Below are 15,931 nucleotides of genomic sequence, written 5' to 3' on the forward strand. Positions count from 1 at the left end.
ATATGTTATATTTAAGTGGCACTCTCTTACATTTGACTGCTCCTCACTAGCTCCTATCTTCCATAACCAGCTCACTTGACAAGTGTACAAGGAACCTTTCTCCTTCAGTTTCCTCATCTATGAAACAGAGATATACCTGCTTCAGAAGGGAGTTATGACGCTTAAATGAAGGTAGTGTGCTTTGAGATCAGCTCATGGAAGGCACTAAAGTGGCGCATATTGTCGTTTTGTCCTGGCAGAGATGGGATCCCACCGTACAGACTCCGAAAGCAGCATCGCCGAGAGATGCAGGAAAGTGCCAAAGCAAATGGACGTGTGCCACTACCTCACATTCCTGTAAGTAGCAATACTCTGCCTGTCGAGAAGTTTATCTCCCAGTACGAGAGACTGAAGGTGCACACTTAGTCAGCAAAAGATCAGGTCTCCAGGTGGTATGGGAGTATAGTATGGGAGTCACAGGGGAGTGCATTGCTTTTTAAAATGGTGGTCCAGTGGGCTCTCGAGAGGCAAAGTTGAATAGTCCACTTCAAAACTGTTACGCCTACTCAACACTGGATTTTAAAATGCACAGCCCTTTAAGGTAATTGGTGAATAGTTGCCTGTTTGAGGATCCAGGACAGGGGTTGGGTTGTTGGGTAAGATGGCTGGGCTAGCTACAGTTGCAAGCTCACATATATTGTGGTGGCAGGCACCTCACAGTAAGCACTTTGGAGCTAATTTTGGATATAGTTCTGTAACATGTAGCTCCTACCCATCTAGCACAAAGTAAAGCTGAGCAGAGAAATAATGTAAATTTAGGGGCAATTTAGGGATCTGGATTGGTGGCTATTTGACAAATGTCATGTCTCCAACTGGTGTTTCTGTCCAGGCAGCCCATCCTGATGCAGAGGACCACTATTTTGGGATATAAGATAGAAAGGTGGGCTCCTTTCTTGTCTCTAGTTTTTCCCCGGTTTCATCAGGCAAAGAGCGTGGTCTTAGACCCTTAGCATAACCCTTTGGATTCTGTAGCAACTTCTGCACATTTGCTGATCCCTGTAAGCTTTTTTTCCCCTGAGCGAGAAGTTACATGTGACATGTCATGTTTAGCAGAAAATAAAGATACTACTTTCGTCCTTGGGCAGCTGTGCTCTAGCACAAATCAAATTGAGAAAATGTCCCTGTCCTCCGAGAAATGATTTCACTTAGCATAGTCACTCTCATCCTGCCTGTTCAGAAGCAGTGCAATGCAGGCAAAATCCACGCTTGTTTTAATCTTGTGTTTTAAATCTTTGTTTTGCCTTTTAAATTAGATTATTTTCCTGATGATTTAAGAGGGTCTCCTGAGCTTTGATCATTGGGTTGAAAATAAAAGCCCTGGCTATGGAAGCTTACTAGCCACCGTTGTTCAGCCTCTTCTCCTTTCACATATTTGCTTTCACAGTGTGGTTGCTGTCGAAAAGACTGGCTGGGTGCCTTTTTATTTCCCGCTGCTGCCGTTTTTACTGTAAGCATTGCTTTGTTAGAGTTGAAATTTGAAGGCTTGGCCTTTTTTTTTTTTTTTCAATTGCCGAACAGCGGGAACCACTGAGTGAATATTCTTTGACTTCAAAGCCTGTCAGCAGCTTTACCTTTTGGATAAAAATAATAGTGGCTTTCTATTGATCAAGTGTACTGGCAACGCTTCAGTGAACCGCAGGTTATAAATTCTGAGTGTGGCGCATAAAATATGTATGGCAAACTCTGCCTTAACGAACTTCCATCTGCCAGATATTTCTTTTGTTGAGATGAATAAGTGTCATTCCAGCAGTGGTTACTCGCAAGCTAATTAGTTTTACTTAGCATGAAATTTTATTGACTTTTTTGGGAAACAGGTTTTTTTTTAAAAGGCAAGGTTTAAATTGGACACCTGCTGCTTGTAAACGTTTCTACTGTAGTGCTTATCAGCATGTTCTTTGAGAATTACCTGCTCCTTGTAAATTTCACACAGACACTCCACAAGGAAAGATACAGTTTTCCTATTAAGTTTTGTGCTTTAATTTTAAGTCCCAGGGGAGAAGATATTTCATTGCATATTTATATTTGAGAGGACTGAGGAAGCAAGTTAGTTCTAGTCTCTCTCCAGGGAATAAGAGTTTAGTTCAGACACTGTGGCACCTCCTGCCTGCCAATTACTGGCATGGAATTGGCATAGACTTCAGAGAGGCACTGCTCTGCCCTCACTTTATCCATCCACTGTGAAACGAGAAGGTAATTAGACAATATGTTTTAGCACACACCAGTGTGGCATTTTATAAAGTTCGTTTTTTAAAATTAAAATTAAATGCAGGTGTGTCGAATTAAATCTACCCAATTAACTTCTAAGTGGATACATTTTTCCATTGTTGCTTTCCAAAATCAGTCACTGCTATGTAGTATGACCTATAGTTAAAGTAATCCCTGCACCTGTCTAGACCTGATCTGTAGCACACTCTCGGACAGGCAGTAATAACCCATTGACTTCGGTGGAGGATTTCACAACAGGACACAAACCTTATCAGAATAGCCAATTGCTATAATGTAACTAATTCAGATAGTTCTTGCAGAATGCATTGCGTAATTCCCTTATTATGGTATAGTCGCCTTTACCAGGAAGGAAGCTGTGTTCACAAAGTCCGCTAGGGACCTCACCATTCATTTACCAGTGAAGAGTTTAGCTCAGGGGTGGGCAAACTTTTTGGCCCGAGGGCCACATCTGGCTGGTGAAATTGTATGCAGGGCCATGAATGTAGGGCTGGGGCACAGCGGGTTCAGGTGCAGGAGGGGTGCGGAGTGAAGAAGGGGGCTCAGGGCAGGGGGTTGGGCCGCAGGAGGGGTGTGGGGTGCGGCAGGGGGTTGGGGTGCAGGAGGTGTGCGGCAGGGGGCTCAAGGCAGGGAGTTAGAGGCCTCAGAGCAAGAGGTTGGGGTACACGGTGCAGCGGGGGCTCAGGGCAGGGGGTTGGGTGCTCAGGTCAGGGGGTGCGGAGTGCGAGAGGGAGCTCAGGATTGGGATGCAGGGTGCAGGAGGGGTTCAGGGCATAGGCGCTGACTTCCCCTCTGCCCCCTGGGTGCTCAATGCCCCCCTGGCCCCGCCCCCACCCATCCTTGCCCCTCCCCAATTCCACCCTTTTCCCCCAAGTCCCCACCCCTGCCCCGCCTCTTTACCGCCTCCTCCCCCGAGCTCGCTGTGTCCCCACTCTTCCCCCTCCCTCCCGGAAAGTCCTAAGCGCCGCCAAACTCCTGTTCTGTGGCGGGCGGGAAGCGCTGGGACGGGGAGGAGCGGGGACTTGGTGTACTTAGGGGAGAAAGAGGAGAGGAGGGGGTTCCTGCCCTGGCCCCGCACCGCTCCCGGCCCTGCACCGCTCCTGGAAGTGGCCAGCATGTCCAGCAGTGGCTCATGGGGGTGGGTTGGGGCATGCAGCTCCCCATTGCGCTCCCCTCACCTCTGGGTATCATCTCTGAAGCTCCCATTGGCTGTGGTTCCACGTTCCTGGCCAATGGGAGCTGCATGGGGTGGGGCCTGCAGGTGAGGGCAGCACAGGGAGCCCTTTCCCCACCCCCGCCAGGGGCCGCAGGGATGTGGTGCTGGCCGCTTCTGGGAACGGTGCGGGACAAGAGCAGTCAGGGAGCCTGCCTTAGCCCTGCTGCACCACGGGGCTGGCAATCCTGCGGGCCGGATTGAAAGCCCTGACAGGCCAGATCCAGCCTGTGGGTCATAGTTTGCCCCCCCACCCCCACCCCCCGTTTAGCAGCTTCTCTGATGGGTGCTACACAAATGTGAAATTGATTATAGAGCCTTTTATAGAATCATAGGACTGGAAGAGACCTTGAAAGGTCATCTAGCCGAGTCCCCTGCACTCATGGCAGGACTAAGTATTATCTAGACCTCCCTGGCAGGTGTTTGTCTAACCTGCTTTTAAAAATCTCCAGTGATGGCGATTCCACAACCTCCCTTGGCAATTTATTCCAGTGCTTAACCACGCTGACAGTTAGGAAGTTTTTCCTAATGTCCAACCTAAACCTCCCTTGCTACAATTTAAGCCCATTGCTTCTTGTCCTATCCTCTGAGGTTAAGAAGAACAATTTTTCTCCCTCCTCCTTGTAACAACCTTTTACGTACTTGAAAACTTTATCATGTCCCCTCTCAGTCTTCTCTTTTCCGGACTAAACAAACCCAGTTTTTTCAATCTTCCCTCATAGGTTATGTTTTCTAGACCTTTAATCATTTTGGTCACTCTTCTCTGGACTTTCTCCAATTTGTCCACATCTTTCCTGAAACGTGGCGCCCAGAACTGGACACAATACTCCAGTTGAGGCCTAATCAGCGCAGAGTAGAGCAGAAGAATTAGTTCTTGTGTCTTGCTTACAACACTCCTGCTAATACATCGTAGAATGAGGTTTGTTTTTCTTTTGTTTTGTTTTTTGCAACAGTGTTACACTGTTGATTCATTTAGCTTGTGGTCCACTATGACCCCCAGATCCCTTTCCATAGTACTCCTTCCTAGGCCGTCATTTCCCATTTTGTATGTGTGCAACTGATTGTTCCTTCCTAAATGGAGTACTTTGCATTTGTCCTTATTGAATTTAATCCTGTGTACTTCAGACCATTTTTCCAGTTTGTCCGGATCATTTTGAATTTTAATCCTGTTCTCCAAAGCACTTGCAACCCCTCCCAACTTCGTATCATCCACAAACTTTATAAGTGTACTCTCCATGCCATTATCTAAATCATTGATGAAGATATTGAACAGAATCGGTCCCAGAACTGTTCCTTGTGGGACCCCACTCATTATGCCCTTCCAGCATGACTGTGAACCACTGATAACTACTCTCTGGGAACAGTTTTCCAACCAGTTGTGCACCATATAGGTTGCATATAGTAGCTCCATATAGGATGCATTTCCTCAGTTTGTTTATAAGAAGGTCATGCTAGACAATATCAAAAGCTTTACTAAAGTCAAGATATACCACATCTACTGCTTTCCCCCATCCACAGGGCTTGTTACCCTGTCAAAGAAAGCTATCAAGTTGATTTAACACAATTTGTTCTTGACAAATCTATGCTGTTACTTATCACCTTATTATCTTCTAGATGTATGCAAATTGATTCCTTAATTATTTGCTCCATTGTCTTTCTGAAGTTAAGCTGACTGGTCTGTAATTCCCCAGGTTGTCCTTATTTCCCTGTTTATAGATTGGCATTATATATTTGCCTTTTTCCAATCTTCTGGAATCTCTCCCGTCTTCCATGACTTTTCACAGATAATCGCTAATGGCTCAGATATCACCTTAGTCAGCTCCTTGAGTATTCTAGGATGCATTTCATCAGGACCTTGTGACTTGAAGACATCTAACTTGTCTAAGTAATGTTTAACTTGTTCTTTCCCTATTTTAGCCTCTGATCCTACCTCATTTTCACTGGCATTCACTATGTTAGCCATCCAATCACCACCAACTTTCAAACCAAAACAAAGAAGTCATTAAGCACCTCTGCCATTTCCACATGTTCTGTTATTGTTTCTCCCCTCTTTCTTCTCCCCCCCTCCCCTCCCCCAGCCCATTGAGTAATGGGCCTAGCCTGTCCTTGGTCTTCCTCTTGCTTCTAATATATTTGTAGAATGTTTTCTTGTTACCCATTTTCTCTAGTTAGTTTGATCTCATTTTGTGTCTTGGCCTTTCTAATTTTGTCCCTACATACTTGTGTTGTTTGTTTATATTCAGTCTTTATAATTTGACCTAGTTTCCACTTTTTGTAGGACTCTTTTTTGATTTTTAGATCATTGAAGATCTCCTGGTTAAGTCAGGGTGGTCTCTTGCAATACTTCCTATCTTTCCTACCCAGTGGGATAGTTTGCTCTTGTGCCCTTAATAATGTCTCCTGGAAAAACTGACAATTGTCTTCAATTGTTTTTCTTAGACTTGCTTCCCATGGGATCTTACCTACCAAATCCCTGAGTTTGGTAAAATCTGCCTTCTTGAAATCCATTGTCTTTATTTTGCTGTTCTCCCTCCTACCATTCCTTAGAATCATGAACTCTATCATTTCATGATCACTTCCACCCAGGCTGCCTTCCACTTTCAAATTTGCAACCAGTTCCTCCCTATTTGTCAAAATCAAATCTAGAACAGCCTCTCCCATAGTAGCTTTCTCCACCTTTTGAAATAAAAAATTATCTCCAGTACATTCCAAGAACTTGTTGGATAATCTGTGCCTTGCTGTGTTATTTTCCCAACAGATGTCTGAGTAGTTGAAGTCCCCAATCACCACCAAGTCCTGTGCTTTGGATGATCTTGTTAGTTTGTTTAAAAAAGGCCTCATCCACCTCTTCTTCCTGGTTTGGTGGTCTGTAGTAGACCCCCTACCATGACATCACCCTTGTTTTTTACTCCTTTTATCCTTACCCAGTGACTTTCAACAAGTCTGTCTCCTATTTCCATCTCAACCTCAGTCCAAGTATATACATTTTTAATAAATAAGGCAACACCTCCTCCCTTTTTTCCCTGCCTGTCCTTTCTGAGCAAGCTGTACCCTTCTATACCAATATTTCAGTCATACGTATTATCCTACTAGTTGTGTTAGTTTACTAGCATTTTGAGTTCTTCCTGTTTATTCCTCATACTTCTTGCATTAGTATACAGACATCTAAGACACTGATTTGATTTCTCCCCCCCAATCCCCGTTCTGTCTTGTCTTTCCCTTATCCCTGCTATAACAGGCCATGCTCACCCAAATTCCGACCCTTCTCCCAGGTCTCCATGTTTTTGACTTACCTGGGGGCTTTGGTCACCTGCTCCCTTCAAACCTAGTTTAAAGCTCTCCTCACTAGGTTAGCCAGTCTGTATCCAAATATGCTCTTCCCCTTCCTCGATAGGTGGACCCAATCTCTGCTTAGCAGTCCTTCCTGGAACAGCATCCTGTGGTCAAGGAAGCTGAAGCCCTCCTGGCGACACCATCCTCTCAGCCAGGCATTCATCTCCAGGATGCATCTGTCTCTGCCTGGGCCCCTACACTTGACCAGAAGGATTGAAGAGAACACCACCTGCATTCCCAACTCCTTCACCCTTACTCCCAGGGCCACTTCTGATCTGCTGAGGGTCATACCTTGTAGTATCATTAGTGCCCACATGGATGAGTAGCAGGGGGTAGTAGTCAGAGGGCTGGATGATCCTCAACAATCCCTCTGTAATGTCTCGGATACGGGGCCCTGACAGGCAGCATACCTCCCGGGATCCCAAGTCAGGGCGACAGATGGGTGCCTCCATCCCCCTCAGAAGAGAGTCACCAACCACCACTATCCTACATTTCCTCCTGGGAGTGGTGGCTACGATCTTCCCAGCCTTGGGGGTTCATGGCTTCTCCTCCTCCACCTTTGGGGGTGGTTCCTCGTCACTCATTGCCGGGGCAGCATAACAGTTTTCCATCACCATGGTGGGTGGGTTGGGAGTAGGAATAGAGCACTGCCTGCTGCCAGAAGTAACCAGCTGCCAGTGTCCTCCCTGTGACAGAGCCTTATCCTCCTCCCCGGGTGGTGTGACAGCAGTCCTCAGCCTTGCATGTCTCCATATGAATACTCTCAAGGAATTCCTCATGGGCATGGATGCTCCTCAGCCTAGCCACCTCCTCCTGTAGCTCTCCCACCTGCTTCCTGGTGGATGATGGTCCCCCCAGCCTGCCTTTCTGTGAATGGGAAAGGCAGGCCACAGACTGCAAACGCACACCAGGATCTGGGTAGTGGCATCCGTGGTTAGGTTGTCTATCTGAACACAGGCACAGGTGGAGACAGGAGCAGCGTTATGACAGCACCTTTGTGATAAGGTGTATAAAGTACAACCTATTAAGATTACCTGATGATGCTAGAGAGTCAGTTTACCAGCATGAGCTTAGAAATGGCCAAGCTAATCAGAAATGGTGAATCCGCACAAGGGAGTTTTATAGGGCACTTGAAATGAGCTCCAGTAAAACATTCAGTCCAACCCATGCCATCCTGTGTTCTACCTAGTCCACACATTTTACAGTGTCTAGAAATGCTTTAGGAGTTTAGTGTTTTCTTCTGTCAACCAGCTTCTTGCCACTAGAACGGGCAGTGGGTTTGTGTCTCACCTGCCTCTCAGGCAGGCAGTGATCCATGAGATAGAATCTTTGGGCCCAGTTCCTCCTCTCTCCAGCAAGTGCGAAGACATTTTTCAGTTCTCCTGTTTCTCAGGGAAACAGCTGCAGCTGTTATGTCTCTGAAGACGCTCCATCTCATTCTTGGACTCAAGTGGAGCCCTGGAGCAACATGGAGAATGAGAAGGGCAAGTGTATTCCCAGAAGAAATGAGGAAACACACAGGGAATGCACTGCCCATGCCGGTGCATTGCAGGCCCCCGTAGCAGGCCTGTTCTGTGTGAAGGGCCTGGCCACCAGCCCACGGCCAAGTAGATCCACTGCAGCCAGGTCACAGCGGGAGCAGCCCTGCGTCAGACAGACATCTCTGTCAGGTGTCGACACTCAGAGTGGGAATTCACCAGAATACATTTGGGGAACCAGCACTCCGACAGGAACTTCCAGGAGGACAATTCCATGGACGTGTAAGGGACCCTTTCCTTCCAGAGTCCCCCAGAAAACCCTCAACTCAGGGGCCTTTACCTGGGTCCACAAGTCCTTGGCAGTCTTTTTGTATGCACCTGTGAAAGACCGTTCCATGATATTCTCCAGGAGAGCTTGCTGCAGCCTCACCAGTCCCTTCCTCAGTCATCTCTAGGGACCTCTTTGCAGCTCCCCACAAGCAGGAAATTACAGCTCTTCACAGCATGCCCCTGAGAGACCGGGATCACCCAGGCAAAGGAAGAGAGGATCTGATCCTGACCTTCCTCCAGTTGCCAACTCCCCAGAAAACCCTCACAGGACGGCCCATACATATTGGAAGTAACGGCTTCCATACAGTTCCACTGTGGAGCAGAAAATGCGGGATGTTGAGAAGGGGTCACTCATCTTTGAAGCATGTCCTCCCAGTTCACCCTGCAGTTGCAGAAATGTTCACCTTGGGATGTGTCTCCATTACCTCCGAATTCTATATCTTCAGAGCCCTGAGAAGGGACAAAGTGTCAGGACTGGATTCTGCGTGTCCCACCCACCACCCGAATGTCCAGAGGATCTACAAACATCCATCTACAGTCTCTAGCGATCCCCTCCTAATACACTGTCACCCATGGCTTCATGATCCAAGCCATCAGACCTTCCCCTGGAATCCAGTGTCAATCTTCAGGTTCTCTTCAACCAGTAGGTAGAAGGACAGTCTGGAAAACCCTTGAGCTGAAGGTATCCAGATGGCCACAGCCATCTAATCTTCCTGTGCTTTGTTGTTGCTTACAGATATTCAGTCAGAAACAGCTATCTGCTCAGAACCCCTCAGAGTCTTTTGGTTGCCCTGCTTGGCGGCCCCCCTGAAACCTGCTTGTGGCCCCTCAGGGGGCCCCAGACCCCTGGTTGAGAACCACTGCCTTACAGCAGTGAGACTCGACTATATGGCACAGGATTCCATTAGTGCAAGTGCTAAAATCCTGGGATTCTTCAGGCCTGCCTGCAGATGGAGGGGGCACATCTGACCTTGCTCTCCTCTCTAAGGACCCCACATTGTTGTGAGACTCCTTACAGAGATCTCTGAGAAGATAAACCCTTTTCCCACTCTGCCAGCCCAAATCATCCTCATCTTCCTCCTCCCCCTTAGGACCAAACGAGTCCCACTTCTTCACCAGAAATCCCAGGTGAGGCAGAAGCACAGTTTGAATAAATCCAGCTGTATTTCTTTCACAAGTCAGAATGCAAGCTGAAGGACTTTGTGATAGGAGCTCGGAGGACTGGTGGCCTAGAGGTTAGTGCACCTGGCTTCTGGCCTCTCTGTCAGGTGGTAGGGGTGCCTGCTCCTGACCTTCAAGCCAGAACTCCTCAGCCTGCCACCCACCTCCAGGCCTAGGCCCTTAAGGGGGTGTGGTAGGGGACCTGGGCCCTCCCTTTCCACTGGGTCCCAGCCCAGGCTCCTGTGGGAAGCGACTCCAGTAGCATGCTCCCTGCAGCAAGTCTGTGTTCACCTGCCTTCCTACTTACAGTCTCTTCAGGTTGGGGTGTGGCCCCTCTAGTCCGCAGTCACCTTATGTCCTGTGTTGTCACCAGTCCAGACCTGCCTCCCAAAGGCATTTGGAGAACAGCACCCCATTGCATCACTCCTTCCATTGGTTCATGTAGATCAGGCACTTTCTTCCAGGAATCCCTTTGGGTAAGAATTACATGCTGGCTGCAGAAATCCTTCAGGAGCATTGGGTCTACATGCTATTGCAAACCTACAGTGCAAGAGAAGGGAGGGGGATAGGAAAGCTGTCATGGGCCAGAATACTTGTAGCCCATGTCATTTAGCCATTGATCAGCTGTACTTTCCAGCACAGTTTCAGTCACTGAGGCCAATGAGCAAAGCCCATTGCTTCAATCTTTGACATGGGTTTTTATGTAATAAAAGGTGTTCTCAACTTGTTGCTTCCATAAGAGGAGCTCTGGCCTCCTGTAAGGGCTATGTTAAATATAACCTTCCTTTTCCTGACTCCCACCCCAGCCTGTGCTGGGGCAGAGCAGAAGCAGAGTTTGGATGCACTTGTAAGTCTTGCAGATATGCATTATTTCTATCATCCTTACTGAACTGTAGATTAACTCTCGTGTTCTGCATGAGAAAGAAACATGAAGATTTCACAGAGATTTGCATTATTTCTATCATCCTTATTGAACTGTAGATTAATTCTCGTGTTCTGCATGAGAAAGAAATGTGAAGAGTTCACAGAGATTTGGTCTCTGCTCCTCAGTCAGTAGGATTCCCAGGGAGAAGTGTATTTCTGGTATCCTAGCCATTCTTTATATACGTTATCCTGCATATGACAGTGTCTATCCGGCCTTCTCACATTTTGGGGGAAGCACTGGTGCCTCGACATTCCCCTGCCTAAGAAGAACCTTCACAGGACTTAGCCCTCATGGGGCGTAGAAAGGCCAGAAAGAGACGCTAACCAATCAGGAGCCAGCAGGTACTACTTCATCACTGGGGCTGGGACAGGAGAGGAGCTCCTTGGTCCTAGCCCGGAGCCCTGGCTCAGGTCAGGGTCCTTGTTTAAACATGGGGATCAAGTGGTTACTGTGTTTATTTACAAATTTAAAGGTGCAGACTGCCAAATTTTGGAGTTTACCTGTTAAAGGGCTGGTGCCGAGTATACTGCATAAGTCCTCCTGCTCCAGTGGGCCAACACACCTGCTGTTTTGCTTCCTTGTTTCCTTGTGTTGTCTCTGGTTGTAGAAAATGTACATCTCCCTCTTCCTTTTTCATGTAACAACATATTCTGTCTCCATGTGACTGTACTTTCCGTCTTGTTTTCAGCATTCGTGAAATCTTTGGTTGGGATAAGTCATTTCACATGGTCATCAGAGCAATAGAATAAAGGGTAATGGAGAAAATGCAGCAAATGCAATTGTTGTCAGTTTGATAGCTCGGTACGGGGCATATCACTGTTCCATCGTTCAGCTCCCCAGGTGCAGCATATTTTGGCATAGGGAAAAGTAGAAAAAGTAGCCCTCTTCTACTCCCTGTGGATAGGCGTCTCTCTGCCCCATGGAACAAGCAGCAAATCATTCTTTTACCTGTCTTGTTTCCTTAGCAAAATGCTCCTTTAGTCTTTCTTCCCCATCCCTGTCTTACCATCTGGCCAGCTCAGGACAGCATGCTGCCTTTTAGAGTTATCAGAAAATGTAAGGCTGGAGCTGTTTTCTCTAGTTAATATCAAATTATATCTATCTTTTTGCACTTTATAAAATGACAAAATATGACTTTTTTGAGGAGACTAAAACAGCAGCCTTTGCGTGACTTTGAAGAGAACTAGTTGCAGTTGTGTTGTGTCATTATTCCAGTTAGAGAGGATGCTTCATGGGAAACAGTTGCATTTTGTGCTTGGGTTAAGTAGCACAAACTCTGTGGGATGTAACTGAAAGGAAGATCCCAGCAGGCGAGAGGCCAAAAGAGTTCACCCTTTTTGGCCTCATTGGGCCAGGCTTACATGGATAAGTAGGTAACCTTCACCAGCCTAGATTGGTGGGTCTGGGACAGAAGCCAGGTATGCATGTTAGAATCCCCTGGTCTGTTAAATGAAAAGATGGTAACTTTTCTGCTACAAATTCCTGATGTTTCAGCCCTTTCGTAAGAGTAGTATTACATTTAACTTGTATAAGCAGCAAGGACTGAGCACTGGCATGCCTGCAACAGAGTTTGGTTATTCAATGATAACCACATCCCTGGAGTTTTCATTCTAGAAAATCACTTCATCATTAAGGAGCTGTGTAGATGGGGTGCGGAAGGAGGTCCCAGAAAGCAGAGCAGAACTCTGGTTTCATCAGTGGAATGCTGTTGGCATGGACCAAACTATCCCTTTGGGTTGTTCACCAGCCAACCCAAATTCTACCCTCCTAGCACAGCCTGATCACTGGTAGGACAATGGCATGCCAAGCTGAGATAGGATTCCCTTTAAGATTTTAAAGTTTTGGCTTCAGTTTATTGCTCCTTTTGCTAACCGATGGTGTGTTCTTCCTTCAGCGTACATACCGAATGCCAAAGGATATCCATGTTGAACCACAGAAGTTTGCTGCAGAGCTGATCAATCGCCTGGAGGAAGTACAAAGGGAACGTGAAGCAGAGGAGAAATTAGAGGAGCGCCTTAAACGTGTTCGAGCGGTTAGTAGTAGCCTCAGAATCTCTGGAAAATGGGAAATACAGGTTGTCTGAATAACTTGCACTGTGGGAATCCTTCAGCAGCAGGTGTATTGAGTAACACTACATTGTCATAGGTCATGATGCTGCTGAGCCGTATGATGTTTCACGAGAGCTTAAATGACCAGGTGGGACACCTGGGAATGTTTTTTTAGTGATGAGCCCTGGATTAGCCAAAAAATCATAGCAGGCTCTTAGCTCCATGGCAGGCTGGGAATGGGAGAAAGTCGGGTCAGTCCTATGTGAGACATTTTGTCAGAAAGCTCAGAGGGTTCACGGAGCCCCTGTATACTTCTGGTGTTCTGTGTTCCTAGATAAGTGTAAATACTATTTTGTAAGTACAGGATGTTTTGCTGAGTGCATCAGTGTGTTACTTAAAATCACAGTCTGCAACTGTATAGCTAGAGTCCTAAGCAAAATTAGTTTGTGCATCTCAGTTCCTAGAGGATGACTGTCCACATACTAAAATCACCACCCCTCAAAACCAAAGGGCTCCCCTGTTGGCTGCCTCAGCTGAGTGTCCAAGGACTCAATGGCATCTGAAACTATCATTTTACCCCTAAGGGTGGCATGTTGGCATCAGGACAAAGAATGATGCCAGCTGGTGTGGGGCAGGCTTGAAGTACCACTGCTCGCACTGTGGTTCTGTAGTCGGGTTAAGTGTCCAGGGCTGTCAATCAAAGATGTTTCACCAGCATAAATATGAATTTTATGAATTTGTCAGAAATTTCTTTTTGAGATGCTAGTGTAGTGGATTGGAATGTCTGATGTACATTGTAACTGATCCAGACGTAGATGGGTAGGGGATTTGAATGTCAACACAAGCGTCTATCCCCATATCTACTCCATGCTTAAATAGCTTGCTTTAGTACCTGTGAGTTGGCAGAGAGGAGTTGATGATGGTGACTTACCTGGTCTTTTCTGCCTAGATTCTAGGTGCTAACTTCTGTGCTAACTTCTGCTCTTCCTGACCTGCCCCCGACAGCTCTTTACCACTGGCTGATGCCCCTCAGTCCTGACTTGTGGTACTCTCTGTTTGTATAGTCCTGGACCTCTCTGCTCTCTCCCACATCCACACCATTGCCCAATGCCTTCACTTGCCACTCTGGTGTATTAATTTAGATGGAGTAAAGGGACCAAAGCGTCAAAAGTGCTAATGTGACCCTGAAACTGTCCAACATTACCTGTAATAAACAAGGCTCAGGGTTTGGTATACAGAGCCCTAAGCCTGCTTAGTGCCATGGCAAACATGCCATTAAAAATCCTTTACCCCTTTATTAGGGTAGAGAAAAGAAGGAAACATTAAATCAGTTGAAATGTAAGGCTTTCATTTTAACCACATTCCATCTTCCCTTTCCCTTTAGCAGGAGAGAGTCTTTAAGGGGGAAAACCTGGTCTGACAGTCTCTTCAATTATATTAAACATGGTAATAACTGTCCTTTTTAGAAAAAAGAGCACTTAGATGAGATGGGCTGGAGCTTTTGTCGTTGCTGCTGTTGTGAAAAGTCCAGTCACATTTCCTAGAAGACAAAATGAGACCCATATGAGAACGGCAAAGATTAAAAATGCAGCTTCTGTCTCTGGTGTTGACTTTCACTTGCAACCTCACTGCTGGAGAAACACAAGGCTAGCGCACTGTTTGGACAATTGGTTACCTTTTCCAGTCCTGCAGAAGGGCTCAGTGAAGCTCAAAAGGTAGTTTCTTATACCAAGAGAAGTTGGCTCAGTAAAAGATGCTCCTCACCCACCCTGTCTCACTGCAAGACCTGGCAAACTTGTACCAGCCCCCGGCTATTTAGGGCATTGCTTTTAGCTGTGACTGGTCACAGCCTACAGCAGTGCTGCAAAAATGCAGTCTTGGCCAGCTAAACCTGACTCTTATGAAACAGAAGGCAAAAGGAGAGGGATAGGAAAGAGAAGAAATAAGGTGGGGAAGGAAAAGAACACCTGGGGGGTACAAGAGTGACAAGGCCTCACTTCCCAGATGGTGGTTGGGATTCAGCTGGAGCCAGTGAAGGTGGCGATGTCATTTGGCTCCCTCTGTCCTGCCTGGTCTGGTCAGGGTCTCTCTCAGGATTAGGATGAAGAAGGACAAACAGTGTCACCGTAGATCCCAAGAGTTAGTGGGGCAGCAGCCAGAATGGTGAAGATTGCTCCTTCTCCTGTTCTCTTGTCTTTCATGCCCTCAGCGTCATAGTAGCCAGCTCCCCTTCAAGTCTCTGTGTGAGGGCACCAAAGGGAGTGATGGGCAGAATAACCTATCTTCTCCTTATTTGGTTCACCAGTTAGGCCTAATTTCCCACGTGCCAATTCTGGTTCACTGATTTGTGGTCCCACATGTTCACCAAACATGATTTTAACACAATCCTTGAATTATATGAGAGGGCCGTTTTGTTTGGACTAATTCAGTCTTTCTGACTCCCTTTTGCACCTTTTCCCATTCATTATAGGTTATTGTGGCAGTTTGTTATAGGTTATTGTGGCAGTTTATTAACTTTAATTTACAGTTCCACAGTTAGGCTCACAAGTGGGGTAAATCTGTGGTCCCAATTACTACATGTTGTCCCAGCCCTCTGCCTCTGCTAGCAAACGCTGCCAGCAGCAGTATCAAAATCAGCAGATACCTATCTGCTAGAGCAGTGGTTCTCCAACTTTAGCAACCCAAGGACCGCCATTTTGATTTAAAATTTGTTGTGGATCCCCAAGTGCCCTGCTGCGCCCCAGGCCTTGCCCCCACTCCACCTCTTCCCCCAAGACCCCATCCCTGCCCGGCCTCTTTCTGTCCCCTCCCCCGAGCGTGCCCCGTTCCCGCTCTTCCCCCTCCCTCCCAGCGCCTCCTGCACACCGCTGAACAGCTGTTCCCCGGCATGCAGGAGGTGCTTGGGGGGAGGGGAGGAGTTGATCAGCAGCACCTGCAAACCCCCTGGAGTACTCTTGCAGACCCCTATTTGAGAAATGCTGTGCTAGAGAACAGACTGAAGTCTGTTTAAGCAAATTTTCTTTTTGACTTAATCCACATTTGAGCCCAGGTCTCGAGGTAATGCTGTGTAGTAAAACCGGTGGTACTCATATAGAACAATGTATCAGATGGTCAGTGCGTGGCATTAGGGATACAGAATAACTAAATATAAGCCTTTTTAGGTTAGTACTTAAAGTGCAGG

General features: G+C 46.9%; 1 protein-coding gene across 5 annotated transcripts in view; it reads left to right on the top strand.

The window, feature by feature from the left end:
* AXIN1 (axin 1) overlaps window positions 1-15,931 on the top strand; it is a 177,410-nt gene that overhangs the window by 121,132 nt on the left and 40,347 nt on the right. For 4 of the 5 annotated variants that reach the window (XM_073362703.1, XM_073362701.1, XM_073362704.1 and 1 more), the window contains 3 exons: window positions 240-336; window positions 1,424-1,486; window positions 12,597-12,734. In XM_073362703.1, the coding sequence (XP_073218804.1) occupies window positions 240-336; window positions 1,424-1,486; window positions 12,597-12,734 (298 nt within the window). The remainder of the gene's footprint in view (window positions 1-239; window positions 337-1,423; window positions 1,487-12,596; window positions 12,735-15,931) is intronic. The other variant, XM_073362705.1, reaches the window with a different exon arrangement.

This window comes from Lepidochelys kempii, chromosome 10, assembly GCF_965140265.1.
Source record: "Lepidochelys kempii isolate rLepKem1 chromosome 10, rLepKem1.hap2, whole genome shotgun sequence".
Taxonomy (NCBI): domain Eukaryota; kingdom Metazoa; phylum Chordata; order Testudines; family Cheloniidae; genus Lepidochelys; species Lepidochelys kempii.